The following is a 19,743-nucleotide window of genomic DNA, read 5'->3' on the forward strand; positions in this document are numbered from 1 at the left end:
GAGAGGAGCCGCAGAGGAAGAAGAGAGAAATGGGAAAGAAGAAGCGGGTCGTGGTTATAAAACCTAGGGTCCGACGGATAGTTTCCGTCGGAATTTCCTCGGAATTCCGATTTCAATTTTCGCGAAATATTTGCCCGGTTAAATGAAAATATTCCGAGGACATTCCGACGGATACTTAAATATCCGTCGGAATTCCATCGGAATATTCCGAGGAAATACCGAGGAACTAGTGTTTGGGGTTTCAAAACATCGATTTTTTTTGCTGTATTTCATTTCTTATACAATTGTAATGCATAACATTGAGGATTCTTTGTATAGATGATCATAAACCATGAAATAACAAAATTTCAAAACGAATTGTAAGTATTCCCTTTACCATTCATTAAAGTGTATAAGTGTTTCTCTTATGTTGTGGGGATTTCGTTCATACAATCGGAAAAGTGTTTATTATAGGGTAAGGAACAAATTTTTGACTTCATAATCAGTCTAAGACACTTAATAAGGGTTATATAAGTGTTATTCAAACCGCAAAACGTTGTTTTCGGTTTAAAAACCCTACTTCCTCGGAATATTCCGAGGGAATTCCAAGGAGACCCTTTATATCTGTCGGAATTCCGTCGGAATATTCCGAGGAAATACCGAGGAACTAGTGTTTGGGGTTTCAAAACATCGATTTTTTTTGCCGTATTTCATTTCTTATACAATTGTAATGCATACCATTGAGGATTCTTTGTATAGATGATCATAAACCATGAAATAACAAAATTTCAAAACGAAGTGTATGTATTCCCTTTACCGTTCATTAAAGTGTATAAGTGTTTCTCTTATGTTTTGGGGATTTCGTTCATACAATCGGAAAAGTGTTTATTATAGGGTAAAGAACAAATTTTTGACTTCATAATCAGTCTAAGACACTTAATAAGGGTTATATAAGTGTTATTCAAACCGTAAAACGTTGTTTTTGGTTTAAAACCCCTATTTCCTCGGAATTTCCTCGGAATATTCCGAGGGAATTCCGAGGAAACCCTTTATATCTGTCGGAATTCCGTCGGAATATTCCGAGGAAATACCGAAGAACTAGTGTTTGGAGTTTCAAAACATTGATTTTTTTTGCCGTATTTCATTTCTTATACAATTGTAATGCATACCATTGAGGATTCTTTGTATAGATGATCATAAACCATGAAATAACAAAATTTCAAAACGAATTGTAAGTATTCCCTTTACCGTTCATTAAAGTGTATAAGTGTTTCTCTTATGTTGTGGGGATTTCGTTCATACAATCGGAAAAGTGTTTATTATAGGGTAAGGAACAAATTTTTGACTTCATAATCAGTCTAAGACACTTAATAAGGGTTATATAAGTGTTATTCAAACCGCAAAACGTTGTTTTCGGTTTAAAAACTCTATTTCCTCGGAAATTCCTCAGAATATTCCGAGGGAATTCCGAGGAAACTCTTATCTTCCTCGGAATTCCGTCGGAATATTCCGAGGAAATACCGAGGAACTAGTGTTTGGAGATTCAAAACATCGATTTTTTTTGCCGTATTTCATTTCTTATACAATTGTAATGCATACCATTGAGGATTCTTTGTATAGATGATCATAAACCATGAAATAACAAAATTTCAAAACGAATTGTAAGTATTCCCTTTACCGTTCATTAAAGTGTATAAGTGTTTCTCTTATGTTGTGGGGATTTCGTTCATACAATCGGAAAAGTGTTTATTATAGGGTAAGGAACAAATTTGTGACTTCATAATCAGTCTAAGACACTTAATAAGGGTTATATAAGTGTTATTCAAACCGCAAAACGTTATTTTCGGTTTAAAAACCCTACTTCCTCGGAATTTCCTCGGAATATTCCGTGGAAAATCCGAGGAAACCCATATCTTCCTCGGAATTCCGTCGGAATATTCCAATTAAAAAAAAAAAGTCGATGCTAGTCTGTTTCCGAGTCATCATCACCAGATGAATCTGAATCTGGATCTTGGTGAAACTCTCCAATCACTGGTTCATCCTCTACGTGAACGACGGCTTCCTCTCCGAAGTCGGTTAAATCGACTACAAGGCCAACTCCAGCTAAATCTTCTGCTGCAAACTCGGGATACTTTGATTGGAAATGCTTACACGCTTTTGCATCTGAAGGATGTCTGATCTCACCATCAGCTGAGTGCTCCGCATGCCATCTCATTGGTTGCGCTGTGCGTTCAGACAGATACAACCTCTGCAACCTTTCCGTCAAAGGCAAATACCACATCCTTTTATATGGCACTGGAACTCTTCCACTCGTATCTTTATAACGAGGCTTTCAACAAAATTTGCATGTAACCCGCTGTTCATCCGCCTTCCAATAAATCATGCAGTTGTCGCTGCATACATCTATTACCTGATACGATAAACCAAGACCAGCTACAAGTTTCTGAACCTCGTAGTATGAACCAGGAGCTACATTATCCTCGGGTAGAATACCTTCTACAAAATCAGCAATCGCATCCACACAGTCTTCAGCCAAATTATAATATGTTTTAATGCCCATCAATCTTGTAGCAGATGATAAAGCTGAATGACCATCTCTGCAACCTTCGTACAATGGTTTCTTTCCAGCATCCAACATATCATAAAATCTCCTAGCTTGTGCATTGGGTAAATCTTCCCTTCTAAAATGATCATTTACCATCTCCTTAGTACCTACACCATAATCTACATCCGTTCTAATTGGTTCTTCTAATCTAACCGCTGGCTGAGGTTCGCTAGTACTACCATGTTTATAATCAGTTTCCCCATGATGATACCAAATTTTGTAACTTCGTGTAAACCCACTGAAATATAGATGAGTCCAAACATCTCACTCTTTAATAACCTTTCTATTTTTACAATTAGAGCAAGGACATCTTAACATACCTGTTTTTGCTTCCGGTTGTCGGTGAACTAACCCCATGAATTCGGTTATACCTCGTTGGTATTCTTCTGTAAGCAATCTCGTGTTCGGATCCAAATGAGGTCGATCGATCCAATAACGAAAATAATTTGAAGAAGACATGTTTTTTATGAATCAAATTCGTGTGTAAAGAGAGTAAGAGGGAGGATGAAGATATGGAGTGAATGAAGAGGAAGAGGGGTGCTTGTATTTATAGTTGAAATCCTGCCGACAGACCGATGAAATTCCGACGGAAACGGCTAGTTCGTCGGAATTTCCTCGGAATTTTTAAAATCCCCCAACGGCTCTCTAACGGCTATAATATATCCTCGGAATTCATCGGTTTTTTCCGAGGAATACGTTTTCCCTCGTTATTCCATAAGAATATTCCGACGGATTAATATTTCCTTGGAATTCCGTCGGTATATTCCGAGGAAATTTCGAGGAAACCAAATTTTGTGTTTCCTCGGAATATCCTCGAAAATTCCTCGGGATATTCCGAGGATTTCATTTTTCGTCGGAATGTCCGTCAGAATACCACTGTTTTCTTGTAGTGAAGGATCTTCGACCGCGGCCACGTCCGTTCGATTTGTCTCGACCACGGCCATGCTGGCCGTTTCCTTGGACGTGGTTGGACTCTTTATTGTTCTCTGTAGCGTGTGCATCAGGTAGTGAAGTTGATCCAAGTGGTCTCATCTGACTGTTTCTCATTAGTAATTCGTTGCTCGCTTGAGACAAGAAATAAGATTAGCATAGGTTTTGAAACCTTTCTCTCAGTACTGTTGTTGTAACAGCACATTGCTTGCACTGAAAGTGGAAAAGGTTTTCTCAAGCATATCATATTCCGTAATACTTTCACCACACAGTTTCATTTTAGAAACAATCTTAAACAATGCAGAGTTATATTCGTCCACAGACTTATAGTCTTGGATCCTCAGATTCGTCCAATCAAACCGAGCTTTTGGTAAGATCACCGTTCTCCGGTGATCATATCTCGATTTCAATTCATTCCAAAGATCTAGTGGATTCTCAATGGTTAGATATTGATCCTTGAGACTCTCAGCTAGATGATGAAGAATGGATCAAGATGGCTCTGTAACGTCCTTTTCATTGGCATTATTGTTCTCGATGATACACTCACCGAGTCCCTTGGATTTCAGGATGATCTTAGCATCGAGCGTCCACTGAAGGTAATTGTCTCCAGATAGATTTAGGACAGCAAAATTAAGGTTGTTGATTTTCGACATCTGAAGTTATAGATTAATATTTTTAGATCTTTTAGGAATAGTTTTTAATGTTTAAACGATTAGGGTTTTATGTTCAAACAATCAAACAAGCCTTCACAGCCAAGATCTATGCCTCACGGACAATGAGCAAGCCGCACGGCTATGGATGCAAACTAGTTCGTTTTTATGCATTTAGTTTGTCGTGTAATTGCAATCCTAACATGATTTGTTTCTATCAGTTCATGATGCAATCAAAACAGGCAAACCTATCGGCCAAGCAAAGATCAAGCCACACAGCTATTTGATTCAATTCAACACAATTCCTAGAATAAGTTCTAAGTGTAATTGCAATCAATCAATGTGATTAAGTTATGGTATGAATGCAACAAGTCCACACGGCCACGAGTATGATCAAGTCTAGAACAGTTTAACCTAATATGTAGTTTCAGAATTCAATTTTAAAATAATTTAAACTAGGTCATTAGGGTTTTAGTTTAAACAAGCTAAACAATCAGATTCGAGTTTGAACAATCCTAACAATATTTCTAGGTGTTCAAATCAACCAATCAATGTTCAATTTCAAACAATCAAAATCGATTTTCAGAATTAGAGTTTTAGGGTTTCGATTTTATTAACAAGCAATTTCAATTTCAGGATGATCAAATTCAATCTCAATCGATCAATCAATCAGTTTAATTAATCAATAGTTTTCGAATTAGGGTTTAGGGATTTCGAAAATTTGATCTTAGATCAAAGGGATTTGAGTTGAGATTCAAAATCTTTAAGGTTCTGATTTTAATTGATCAATGGATCAATCTCGATTTTTAGGGTTTGGGGATCGAACTTATAGAGCTTCGATTTACTCGCTTAGTGATTGATCTATTATCCTATTGCTTTCATCTTAGAGATTATTTTTTAGGGTTTCATTCCTTACAATCAACCAAATTCGATTCATTATGTTCTTAGAATTCGAAATACCTTTAGTTTAGTTGTTTGTAGAAACCGGACCACCAAGAATGAACCTCGAGCTTAGACACGATCGGGACGTGAGCTGGCTGGGACGCGATCTGGACATGAGCTGTCTTGGACGCGAGCTGGAACGGAGTCGCGAACGGATTAGGGTTCGTCGGTATCGTCGGGTTCGGATTAGGCTTCCAAAGCAAATAGGTGCGCACTGTATCTATGCGTGAGGGCGCGTCGGTGGTCAGATCGACAAGCGGTTTGCACTGACTAATTTGTCTCGGCCAGGGCTTCAATTTGATATCTTGATCGTTTTCTGGGTCCTCACGGTTTGGGAGAACGGCCTCTTCAAAGTTCCGAGGTAGATTCCTTTTCATTTAGGGTTTTAGGGTTTTAGCGATTTGATTTTAGGCTCAGGGTGTTAGAGGCTATCGTGCTAATAACGTGTTGTGAAACTTAGGATTTAGAACTGTAAGTTTCTATATATTATTAATGAATAAGTGTTCCCTTTATATAGGGGTTACAAGAGAGATAAATAGAAATACAATAATAGGAAATATTACAAATCATAAACATAAACGAATTAGGAAATAGGCAAGTTGTAGCCGCCTCTCTCTCCTCTCCAAGTCTCGCTGCCGCCTCTCTCTCTCTAGGGTTGGGCCGTCTCTCTCTAAGTGTATGAGCCGGTTATGGATCGGGCCGGTTATGGACATCCACCAACAGATTTATAACACTCTTAAAATTTTTAACCCTTTTTTTTCTTAATGAATGTTAAATTGTTATTCATCAAAAAAGATCATTTTTACATCAAATGCATACTATGTGATCTTTAGTAACCCCCAAAATGAACTCTAAAAACTTTAATGAACTTTACAGTCTTGTACTAAACCAAAACTGTAACCCACTCTCCATACCTCTTACTCTCTTTGATCTCATCAAACTTAGCTTATTCCTCACCCCTTTATCAACCAATTTCTTCAGCACTTCTATCGGCAAGATCTTCTCCTCATGATGCACCTTATTTCTCTCTCTCCAAAGGGTGTAAATTGCTATTTGAAATGCATATCTGATACATAACAATCTCTTCTTTTCCATCTTCTCATCTGATATCAAATTCACAATGGCATTCCACTCATTCGTATACACCTCCTTCAATATCCCTTTTACAAGAAATTCTCATATCTGTGGAATATGAGCACTCAAAAAAGAGATGATCTCTAGTCTCTTGAGCCGTTTTACAGAGGACACATATTGTGTCCACACCTTGACTCCATCTTGAGATTCTATCCATAGTAGATAGCCTGTTTAACAAGGCCAACCAAGTCATGAAAGCATATTTAGGTGTAGCTTGTGAAAACCAAACTCCCCGAGACCAACTACAAGGCGTCTTGGTTCTTGAATCATTGAAATCAGACTCTTACAGCCCATTCCAAAATAACGATAGCTTGAGTAGTGCTCAAAAAAGTGCGTCCAGCTCCGTATGCAGAGAGGGCACATGCTTCATTTTGTTCCTTATTCCTTTATTTTCAAAATATTTTCCCTTGAATATATAATAGAGATAAATCGTCTTATATTAGATGTCTTGAATCAGGAAAGTAAGGCTTCATTTATAGCTAACGGTTCTTTTGAGGCGATAAATTCTCATGTACAACCCCTCTCTGACAAGACCAGAGATAGAGAATTAGTAAATCTTCAAGTGTTATATTGATAGGTCCTGGAAAATCATTGATACCACAAGTGGTGTTTGATGCGTAGTACAATTACAAGACAAAACAAACTGATCTACCTGCCCTTCAGGAAAGCCATTGAGTAAAATAAAAGATAGGATTGTAGTTCAACAAAGCAACACCAGCTCTAATATCGAAGTAGTTAACAACATATAAAGAACATTAATGACAACAATCACAACATCAAAGATTCCTCCCATCATCCACTATACAGAAAGAACACCAACTTCTCACACACATAATATACACTGTAAAACCGGCAAAAGAAGATGATAACATCTCACTCCGGACCCTTGTCCCGTGGAGCTTCAGAATGCGTAGCATTATAGTCTTTTGTGTAAACCCGGTGCCTCCTCTCTCGAGAGTATATAACCCAAAAAACCAAAGACAGCATTACAGCAGTAGAGACCAACATAAGACCGACATAGATCCACTGCGTGTATCTCTTCAGTCCGGGGCAATGATCCCTCTCTATATCAGTGAATGTGGACCTCACGAAGTTACACCCTCGCAGATCTGCCAAGAATGGACCGTACTTGTACAGACCATAGCTTACGTTAACTGCTGCAGCCATCTGGGTGTAAAGCTTTGGTGTCATGCGTCCCTGCGTGCTACATGTTCCCACTGTTATAATTTGACATGTGTAATTCTTCCATACCTGCAATTAATAAGAATCATGAGACGGATTGTAATACATATTCTACTAGTTTTAATATATGATCTGTATTCAATTAGTTAGGCGTGCGGGTTCAGGCAGTTCGGAATTTCTCACTAGAATCTCGGTATTTAAATTTTATTACCGAAACTATCCGAAGTTTCTGGTTTATATTTCGGTTGAAAATTCGAGTAAATCCGGATAATTTTGGTTACCTTCGGTTCAAAATTTTGGATAATTCGGTTCGAAATTTGGTTAACAATTTTTTTCTTTTGAAAACCCGAACTAACCGATTACGAAACCGAACCGAAAACCAAATTCTTTTTTACAAACCAAACTTCTCACCGAACTAACCGAAATTTTGGTTCGGTTCAGCGGGTTCAGTTCAAAATGCCAGGCCTACAATATTTTGTTGTTCTGATTCTGAAACAAAAACGTGTAGTGTGTGAGAGATGGAAACTTAGGTTTACCTCTGTAGCATTGCTAAGATGGACCTCACCGGGCTGGCACTGGTGGTCAGAGAGATCAGCATTGAAGGGATTACAGAGCAGGGGCATTAAGGGACCAGACTGGTTGTAATAAAAGGGACGGGCTTGAGGTGGGAAGTTCCTGTTGGTCATTGTGTTGATGGCAGAGTCAAGAAGGTTAACCAACTGGTATGTCACAAGCTTCGACTGAGTCAATGTCTCTCTTGCGGTTGCATTATCAACGCATGGTAGAATATCGTCTAGAGCCGTGTGAGCTGTTGGGTGTTGGACCCATTGGTCCATCGCAACGCATGTATCCCCCACAACGCTGACAAAGTAGAATTATTATTATTATTATTATTTTTTGAATAAATGGTAGAAAGGGAAGAGAACTAACTTGTGTAGAATCAAAAATACACCACACAAGATGAAAGTACCGGTGACGAGAATCCAACCAAGGATCACCAACCTATATCCATTGTTAATCACAAGAGCTTATCAACATTAAAAAAAAAGAACCAACGGTGAAACAGAACATAAGAATGTGGGTACACTTACGTATACACAAGGCACTGCAGTCCAAAGATAGAGAGTACTGCATGTAATAACAATGACAATAATCAGAACGTTATCAACAACAATCCCTACACATAGCCAGACGACTTACAAAATCCGATAAATGCAAGGAAAAGCATCACAGCAGCGATGAGGATGAGAGCAAGTCTCCTGCAACAAAATAGAGACAAATTATAAGCAAAATAGAAAAAAGGGTGAAAAATAGATAACAATATGGTGGTAGTGGATTTTTTACATGTTGTTCAAGACACTTTGAATCTTGTCTTGGTTCTCCATTGTTTTGACAGAGAGAGTAGTTGCAGAGGAGTTGATTTTTCGCTGTATATCGTTGATTTTCGTTAAAACATCCCCAGGAAGAACCAAGGATTGCACATCCACCTTCTCCGCTGCGTTGAGATAATCTGACACGTTCCTGAGGTTTTCCGACGTGAAATTCGCTTGTCTCACCACATAGTCCAAAGTATCCGTCGTGCTGGCGTGAAACTTGCCTTGGCCCGTGTAAAGGAAAACACATCCCACACTGGAGATATCAAAACACAATATATCAAGAAACAAGAGGCAGTAAAAGAAAGGGAGAGAGAGTGTGTATGGAAATTTACATTGCTGCGATTGTGAAGGATATGAGGAGGATAAGAGAGAGAGCATAAGCAATCCGGGAATAGCCGTAAGGTTGACGGGCACAGCAGCAGTAGCAAAAGCAAATGAGAGACAAGGATAGCCCAAAGAAGACAAACCAGACTCCTGCTATAACTGCAAAAGGCAGCGCCGTATAAGCAACAGACTGCACCAAAAGCAAAAGAATGAGAAAGAATGATTAGAGCATGTCACAAGTATCCTCCAAAACTATAAATGCTAGTTAAATGTTTCCATTGATTAATTCATTATAATCATAATTAATAATCAAAATTTTAATTAAAATTAGGGAATCTAAGAACCAAGTCGGAAGCAGAAATCTGCTTATAAGCAAGCATGTCACAATTATCCTTAAGACTCGCTTTAAAGATAAAAACTTTTGATTGGTTACATAAATCATTCATCCATATTAACAGAAAACTAATTCAGTAAATACTAATCCAATTTTTCAATTGATGAAAGCATAATTACGTATTAAGAGAACCAGACTCCACTTAGCCAGAGGTTTTGATGGTAAAGATTTGAATTGGATGGACCACATAAATAAAGACACTCACAAACACATAATGGGAATTGCTTATGTTCCAGCCACCAGTGTAAAGCTTGAAATTTTCAGTAGGATCTTTTCTTTTGGTTCTCTTTGCAGCCAAAACCAAAGATGAGTTTTCTCCACTTTCCTCTGCCATAAACCTTCCTTCTACACTTGTTCTACCCCATTCCTCTTCTTCTGGAACAATCCAATTCAAATCTCTTTTTTTTAGAGATTTAATCGATAATTAATCAAAAATTTCAAGAAACCGACGATTATTGTCCTTACCAGCAATCGATATTCCTGCGGCGACAAGAAGAAGTGAAGAAAGAATACAAATAAGTAAAAACACTCTGTTAGATCTGGAACACAACATAACGCTGTTTTTGTTTTTGTTTTTGTTGTTGTTGTTGTTGTTTTATTCTCTCGGTTCAGTGTTTTTATGTTTTTATCGAATGGGGATAGAGAAACAATTGCAGACGTATTAAGAACACGATTGCTTGATTGATTTTGAGATGCCGCTTGGCGCGGTTCTCTTGTCTTCCTCGAATCACACTTCCTTTATTTTTTTTTAATTATTTCCCCATTTCCAAAGTAGTTTTTTTCATGTGCATTCCCACAGTTTTTAATCCTTTTCAAAAGATGCTCCGCTCATTTCCTTTTGTATTTAATCAGTTTCTTAATGTAGCGTGTACTTATTCTACAGATATTTAAGTTTAGTTCTAATTTTCTCTTCGAACCTTTCCGTTTACATTTCCGTAACTGTTTAGCGTTAATTTGCTGTGCGAATGGAGAAGTCACACTTGGCGACTTTCACTCTCAGAAAATGAAACTTTTTGTCGATTTTTAGGAAAGATAATTGTCCGTGGCACAAAAGAAAAGGAAAGATAATTGTCCCATAATTTCTTTCGCCACGTATTCTTGACGGCATTCGGAATGTTAGTAGTTTGGTAAAACGAGCGTAACTTACCTAAAATACGACAATATGTGTTCAATTTATATGGTGTTACAAAAAATTACTTTTAATATAAAACTAGTTTAAGATGAATGTTATATAAAAATATTTTATATATATTATTATTTATTTGTGTTCATTTATATATATTTTTATTATCATTTATATTTATTTGTATTATTATTTATTTATATAATTACATTAGAGTAAGCACATAAATCAAAATAATATATTTTATTTATTTACAATATTTTTTTGGTAAATAAATCAAAACAATCATTTTTATGGTATATAACTAAATTTCAATGATATGGACATAGATATATAGTATATTTTAGTATAAATATTTATTATTGAGAATTCATACTCATATGATAAACACAAAATTTTTAATGTGCGATTTTTTAATGCAAATTTCAAAATTAAAATACTAAGGTTTCAATACTTTTTCAATAGAAATTTAGAAATTATCATATTTAAGTATTTTTTTCTATGTTATATAGTTTACTTTTAAACTATATTTAATATATAATGTAAATTTCTAGTAAATAAGGCTTTATATTCATACGATTTATGATTATTTGTATCTTTTTATTACCAAAAAAGTTCAACCATTGATCACAAAATTTAGTGTGAGACATTTAACGTTTTTAGTAATTTATAGTCATTTAAAAAATTCAAAATATAGCATATAATTTTTTTTTATTATATGGTTAATGTGATTGCTTAATATATTTTAATAATATAAAATTTAACAAAAAAAAGCTAAGATACAAAAATTATTATCAAATATTTATTATTCATAATTATTAATTGTCATATATACTTTAATCATATTAGACAATTTCGTAGCTTTTTATTTAAGTAAAGTGCGAGAATATTCTTTTGTGCACTATTTATCAATTTAATAGTTAGTTTAATAAAAATTATAATATAAGTTAAGATGAACCAACCTATTTCTTTAAGAATTTTGAATTTCATCCTCAATGTGACACGTGGATAAAAAACAATATTGTAATGTTTTTCAATTAATACTAGGAGTTAATCCGCGCTACGCGCGGAGCTATTTTGATTTTTAAATGTTAACTATATTGCTATTCATTTGGACGTTGTATTCTGAACAACAACAAAATTCTAAATTGTATGTTTGTGTGAATAGTTATTTCTTTTGAAAAAAAAACAGAAAACTATACATTTTCATATAGATGTTTCATATAGTTTTCCATTTTTTATATTATATATTTACTTATTAATTAATTTTTCTTAATTTGTAGGGCAATTCTTTCAAATAGTCGTTTTTCAGTTTTTGTCACAAAATAGTCATCAATAAAGAAATGACCAAAATAGTCCATTTTATTTTAAATTTTTTTATATTTCATTTTTATTTTTAAAATTCTGAAATCATATCCACAAAACTCCACCCCTTAACTCTAAACTCTAAGTCTAACTTATTTAACCTTATAGCATAAATGTATTTTTACTCTTTAAAAATGTTTAATTCAGATAAATGTTTAATTTAGTTTTTCTATTTTTTATATTTTATATTTACTTACTGTTTATCTTCTCTTATTTTGTATAGTTATTTATTCTAAATTTCTTGCTTTATATCAATCATAATATTACGATATATACTTAATATAATATTTTATTTCTTATATACTATATTTACTTCTTATTTATTTTTCTTATATTTTATATTTACTCATTATAATATATAACATTTCTATATGATTAATATTACTAACAATAATATTAAAATATTACATATATTAAATTATAAATCTATTATAATATTAGAATAAAAATAAAATATCATAATAATATTACTTATTATTTATTTTTATACTAATATTTTTATGTCTTTTTTTTTACATCAATCATCTACAGACTCATGCTGACTCTGTAAACCAAACCGGTAACTCTGTCCATATGAACGACGAAAGACGGTTGTTTCCTAGCACTGTGTGCTAAACTATCCGCCTTTTGATTTTCCGTATGAGGTACATGAACGATCTCTGAGTTTAGAAAGCTTCTTTTCAGCAGCTTAATGTCTTCCTGATAATTGTCAAACACTGGCCATTCTTCTGGTTCCGAAACAATCTTTACCAATTGAGAACAGTCTGTCGCAAATGTGACATGAAATTGCCGTAAATTCCTCATGCATTCCATTGCCCATATTAGCGCTTCTACCTCCGAATGAAGAGGTGAAAGACTTGCCCGAACATTCTGTGCCCCTAGCAATCCATCAAAACCCGCTAAAGTGATGTACCAACCTTGTCCTGAGAATTGTTCTTTATCTTTCCATGAGCAATCTATGAAACACCATTTTCCTGGTATTGTTGGTACAATTCTTTCATGTACTTGATTTGCAACCCTCTGATTATTTGCTACATGTGTCTCCGTCCAAAGTGTTGATTCTAATTCTGCTAGTTTAAGCGTATCTCTTGGATCAACATCCAAATTGCTAAAAACTTTGTTGTTTTGACCTTTACAATAATTACATTTTAAGATAGATGTTTAATATTTAATGTACTTTTTCCATATTTTAAAAATTGTGCATTTACTTATTATTGTATATATAATTCATATATTTATATATTTATAATATTTAATTATTATTTATTTTTCTATATATTGATTATTTCTCTTTCTTATACTTTATATTTAGTTAATATCTATATTTTATATTTTAAGATAGATGTTTAAATCTTAATGTTTTTTTCTTTTTTTAATGTAAAACAGCAATGTTTAATTGAAGAAACTTGGATAAATAGTCAAATAGTTATATTTACGTTTTTTTCTTTTTTTATAAAATGGTAATGTTACATTATGGAGATAAGCCGTTTTTTTTTAGTGAAAAATAGTAATCTTACATATGTTTAATGTAGTTTTTCCATTTTTTTATGTTGTATGTTTACATATTATTGTTATTTTTAAATGTAAAATGGTAATCTTACATATGTTTAATGTAGTATTTCCATTTTTTATGTTGTATGTTTACATATTATTTATTATTTCTGAAATTATATATAATGTTTTTTTTTACAAAATTGTAATGTTACATTATGGAGATAAGCTGTCTTTTTTTTAGTGAAAAATGTTAATCTTACAATATGCTTAATGTTGTTTTTCCATTTTTTATGTTGTATATTTACATATTATTTTTTTAAAATAAAACTGTAAAATGGTAATCTTACATATGTTTAATGTAGTATTTCCATTTTTTTGTTGTATGTTTACGTATATTTATTATTTTCGAAATTATATATAATATTTTTTTTTTATTATAAAACTGTAATGTTACATTATGTAGATAAGCCGTCTTTTTTTAAGTGAAAAATAGTAATTTTACATATGTTTAATGTACTTTTTCCATTTTTTATGCGGTATATTTACATATTATTTATAATTTTCGAAAATTAATAATATTAAAATGTAAAACTATATTTTATGCCACGTGTCATCTTTCGGGAGAAGTTTTTTTTTGCCGATGTGGACGTTCTATGGAGCATTAAAAGGTCCCTTTTATTAGTAAAGTTTAATATAGATGTTTAAATCTTAATGTTTTTTTTCCTTTTTTAATGTAAAACACCAATGTTTAATAGAAGAAACTTGGACAAATAGTCAAATTGTTATATTTATGTTTTTTTCTTTTTTTGTAAAATGGTAATGTTACATTATGGAGATAAACTTTTTTTTTAGTGAAAAATGATAATCTTACAAATGTTTAATGTAGTTTTTCCATTTTTTTATGTTGTATATTTACATATTATTGTTATTTTTAAATGTAAAATGGTAATCTTACATATGTTTAATGTAGTATTTCCATTTTTTATGTTGTATGTTTACATATTATTTATTATTTTCGAAATTATATATAATGTTTTTTCTTACAAAATAGTAATGTTACTTTATGGAGATAAGCCGTCTTTTTTAGTGAAAAATGGTAATCTTACATATGTTTAATGTTGCTTTTCCATTTTTTATGTTGTATGTTTACATATTATTATTTTTAAATAAAAATGTAAAATGGTAATCTTACATATGTTTAATGCAGTATTTCCATTTTTTATGTTGTATGTTTACGTATATTTATTATTTTCGAAATTATATATAATATTTTGTTTTTTTTATTATAAAACGGTAATGTTACATTATGTAGATAAACTGTCTTTTTTTTAAGTGAAAAATAGTAATTTTACATATGCTTAATGTAGTTTAAATTATTATATTATATAATTGTGTATTTACTTATTATTATATATATAATTCATATATTATATATTTACATTATTTACTTATTATTTATTTTTCTGTATATGTATTTTCATTTCTTGTACTTTTTATTTACTTAATATCTCTATTTTACATTTTAAGATAGATGTTTAAATCTTAATGTACATTTTTCGTTTTCTTTAAATTGTATATTTCCATTTGTTATACTTTCTATTTACGTAATATCTTTATTTTAAGATATATTTTTAAATTTTAATGTAATTTTCCATTTTTAAATTATGTATTTACTTATATCATATATTTACTTATTATTTATTTTTCTTTATATTGTGTATTTCTATTTCTTATACTTTCTATTTACTAATTATTTTATATTTTAAAATAGATGTTTAAATACTAATGTACTTTTTCCATATTTTTAAATTGTGTATTTCCTTTTTTTATACTTTCTATTTGCTTGATATTTATATTTTACATTTTAAGATAGATGTTTAAATATTAATATATTTTTTTCATTGTTTTTAAGTTATGTATTTCTTTTTCTTATACTTTCTATTTACTTAATATCTATATTTTACATTTTAAGATAGATTTTTAATATTTAATGTACTCTTTCCATATTTTAAAAATTGTGCATTTACTTATTATTGTAAATATAATTCATATATTTATATATTTATAATATTTACTTATTATTTATTTTTCTACATATTGAGTATTTATCTTTCTTATACTTTATATTTAGTTAATATCTATATTTTATATTTTAAGATAGATGTTTAAATCTTAATGTTTTTTTCCATTTTTAATGTAAAACGACAATGTTTAATAGAAGAGATTGGACAAATAGTCAAATAGTTATATTTATGTTTTTTTTTCGTTTTTTATAAAATGGTAATGTTACATTATGGAGATAAGCCATTTTTTTTAGTGAAAAAAAGTAATCTTACATATGTTTAATGTAGTTTTTTCATTTTTTTTATGTTATATGTTTACAAATTATTGTTATTTTTAAATGTAAAATGATAATCTTACATATGTTTAATGTAATATTTCTATTTTCTATGTTGTATGTTTACATATTATTTATTATTTTCGAAATTATATATAATATTTTTTTTTACAAAATAGTAATGTTACATTATGGAGATAAGCCGTCTTTTTTTAGTGAAAAATAGTAATCTTACATATGTTTAATGTAGTTTTTCTATTTTTTATGTTGTATGTTTACATATTATTTTTTAAAAATAAAAATATAAAATGTTAATCTTACATATGTTTAATGTAGTATTTCCATTTTTTATGTTGTATGTTTACATATATTTATTATTTTCGAAATTATATATAATATTTTTTGTTTTTTTTTATAAAACGGTAATGTTACATTATGGAGATAAACCGTCTTTTTTTTAAGTGAAAAATGGTAATTTTACATATGTTTAATGTAATTTTTTCATTTTTTATGTTGTATGTTTACATATTATTTATAATTTTCGAAAATTAGTAATATTAAAATGTAAAACTATATTTTATGCCACGTGTCATCTTTCGGGAGAATTTTTTTTCGCTGATGTGGACGCTCTATGGAGCCTCAAAAGGTCCCTTTTATTAGTAAGGATATCATTGTTATTTTCGAAATTATATATAATGTTTTTTGTTTTTTTTTTATAAAACGGTAATGTTACATTATGGAGATAAGCCGTCTTTTTTTTAAGTAAAATATGGTAATTTTACATATGTTTAATGTAGTTTTTCTATTTTTTATGCGGTATGTTTACATATTATTTAAAAATTAGTAATATTAAAATGTAAAACTAAATTTTATGCCAATAAAATGTAAAACTAAATTTTATGCCACGTGTCATCTTTCGAGAGAAGTTTTTTTGCTGATGTGGACGCTCTATGGAGCCTCAAAATGTCTCTTTTATTAGTATAGATGTTTATCTTTTCTTATTTTGTACATTTGTTTATTCTAAATTTCTTGCTTTTATATCACTGATAATATTACGATATATATCTAATGTAATATTTTTATTTCTTATATACTATATTTACTTATTATTTATTTTTTCTTATATTTTATAGTTATTTATTGTAATATTACGATAAATATTTAATATAATATTTCTATTTCTTATATTGTGTATTTAGTTATTATTTATTCTACTATACATTTTTCATATATATGTTTAATTTAGTTATTTATTTATTAATTGTATATTTACTTATAATTTATTTTCTTTATATTGTATATTTACTTATTAGTTTAATGCAATGTTTCTGTTTATTTATTTATTTATTATTTATTTTTTCTTATATTGCAAATTTACTTATTATTTATTTTCTATTTTTTAAATAATAATGACACGTGTCATATTTCGGGAGAATTGTTTTCGCTGATGTGGACGCTCTACGGAGCCTCAAAAGGTCCTTTTTATTAGTAAGGATTTTATATTTTAAAATAGATTTTTAAATACTAATGTACTTTTTCCATATTTTTAAATTGTGTATTTCCTTTTCTTATACTTTCTATTTGCGTGACATTTATATTTTACATTTTAAGATAGATGTTTAAATATTAATATATTTTTTTCATTGTTTTTAAGTCATGTATTTCTTTTTCTTATACTTTCTATTTACTTAATATCTATATTTTGCACTTTAAGATAGATTTTTAATATTTAATGTACTCTTTCCATATTTTAAAAATTGTGCATTTACTTATTATTGTAAATATAATTCATATATTTATATATTTATAATATTTACTTATTATTTATTTTTCTACATATTGAGTATTCATCTTTCTTATACTTTATATTTAGTTAATATCTATATTTTATATTTTAAGATAGATGTTTAAATCTTAATGTTTTTTTCCATTTTTAATGTAAAACGACAATGTTTAATAGAAGAGCTTGGACAAATAGTCAAATAGTTATATTTATGTTTTTTTTTCGTTTTTAATAAAATGGTAATGTTACATTATGGAGATAAGCCATTTTTTTTAGTGAAAAAAAGTAATCTTACATATGTTTAATGTAGTTTTTTTATTTTTTTTTATGTTATATGTTTACAAATTATTGTTATTTTTAAATGTAAAATGGTAATCTTACATATGTTTAATGTAGTATTTCTATTTTCTATGTTGTATGTTTACATATTATTTATTATTTTCGAAATTATATATAATGTTTTTTTTTACAAAATAGTAATGTTACATTATGGAGATAAGCCGTCTTTTTTTAGTGAAAAATAGTAATCTTACATATGTTTAATGTAGTTTTTCCATTTTTTATGTTGTATGTTTACATATTATTTTTTAAAAATAAAAATATAAAATGTTAATCTTACATATGTTTAATGTAGTATTTCTATTTTTTATGTTGTATGTTTACATATATTTATTATTTTTGAAATTATATATATTATTTTTTGTTTTTTTTTATAAAACGGTAATGTTACATTATGGAGATAAGCCGTCTTTTTTTTAAGTGAAAAATGGTAATTTTACATATGTTTAATGTAATTTTTTCATTTTTTATGTTGTATGTTTACATATTATTTATAATTTTCGAAAATTAGTAATATTAAAATGTAAAACTATATTTTATGCCACGTGTCATCTTTCGGGAGAATTTTTTTTCGCTGATGTGGACGCTCTATGGAGCCTCAAAAGGTCCCTTTTATTAGTAAGGATATAAGGTATTCAAACTTTTTCTATAATCAAAATTTGTTTGGTACGAAAATATATTATTGCCGTTAAATTAAAAGAGTTTCTTACATAAATTGGTTTAGTTTGATTTTTATTTATTTTAATCAATTATACTAAAATAACGTTGTTTTAGTGCTTTAGTTAAAACAAAATTATTTTGCACTTGTAGAGAATCAAACTTTGGATCAAATCGCAATCACAATGTAACTCATCTTCTCAAATCAGAGACAGAGACAAAACCATTTGCTTTGCTAGATTCAGCAATCTCTGCGTTTGTGCGTCTTTGTAACTGTTTCTTAATAACTGGGGCAGATTTTTCACCAATCGCAAGTACGTGGAACGTCATAACTGTCAATGAACTAACTAACTCTTGTGGTCAATGGACTTACCCTTCTGGTCGATCTTAAGAGGATCCAAGACGTTGTTTGAGAAGAAAAGGTGTTGTTGCACAGAGTAACAAAGCGCTTTGTACTCTTCTTGTGTGTCTGACCTTTGTTTCGGGGACATGATTCAGAGGAGAGAGCTGTAGATTTACAACCAGAGCAAGTTATTGGAATTACATCAGGACAACATTTGACTGTATGACCAATCTCTTTGCAATGGGTACAAGCCAAGGGTATCTACGGATTGGATACAACCACTTTGCTGATATCTCTAGACTCAAACTGAACGCTAACCGCCTCTAGAAGCTGTTTCTTTAAGCTGATAAGAGTAAGTACTTTAACTACCTCTAAATAAGTTTTGTTAATTTGTTGTTGATGGGGGGAGATAGTTAGGTTCCCAGCTAAGCATGCGATACGTTCAAGACCGTCTTCATTGAATAACTGGAATGGAACATTAAGTAGCTTAATCCAGATATGGGCAGAGGTGAGATCTGGTTTATCAGGAATGTTTTCAAGCTCCCATTGAGCAACAAACATTGTTTGTTTGATGATGATCAATAAATTTAAAATTTCACTAAAAAAAACATTGTTTGACCTTCAATCTACCATAGCCGCTGGTTTATGACTCAGTTTTGAGTTGTCGAGTTTGGAATATGGAACAGTAATGCTTTTCCTTCAAGTTTGGAGACTGTAATGTCGCGGAGATGTTTGCTCCAAATACCATTGACAATGTTATGCATGAAGCTTTAGGCCTGACGGTC

General features: G+C 30.6%; 1 protein-coding gene across 1 annotated transcript; it reads right to left on the minus strand.

Moving 5' to 3' along the window:
* Positions 1-6,884: 6,884 nt before the first annotated feature.
* Positions 6,885-10,284, minus strand: LOC106389412. The gene is made up of 9 exons (XM_013829649.3): positions 9,982-10,284; positions 9,722-9,891; positions 9,131-9,312; positions 8,767-9,051; positions 8,623-8,681; positions 8,514-8,550; positions 8,353-8,424; positions 7,959-8,283; positions 6,885-7,491 (listed from the first exon to the last, which is right to left on the minus strand). The coding sequence occupies exons 1-9, from the start codon at positions 10,067-10,069 to the stop codon at positions 7,114-7,116; spliced, it is 1,596 nt and encodes a 531-aa protein (XP_013685103.2). The 5' UTR covers positions 10,070-10,284; the 3' UTR covers positions 6,885-7,113.
* Between the last annotated feature and the right edge of the window lie 9,459 nt (positions 10,285-19,743).

This window comes from Brassica napus, chromosome C3 (genome assembly GCF_020379485.1).
Source record: "Brassica napus cultivar Da-Ae chromosome C3, Da-Ae, whole genome shotgun sequence".
NCBI lineage: Eukaryota > Viridiplantae > Streptophyta > Magnoliopsida > Brassicales > Brassicaceae > Brassica > Brassica napus.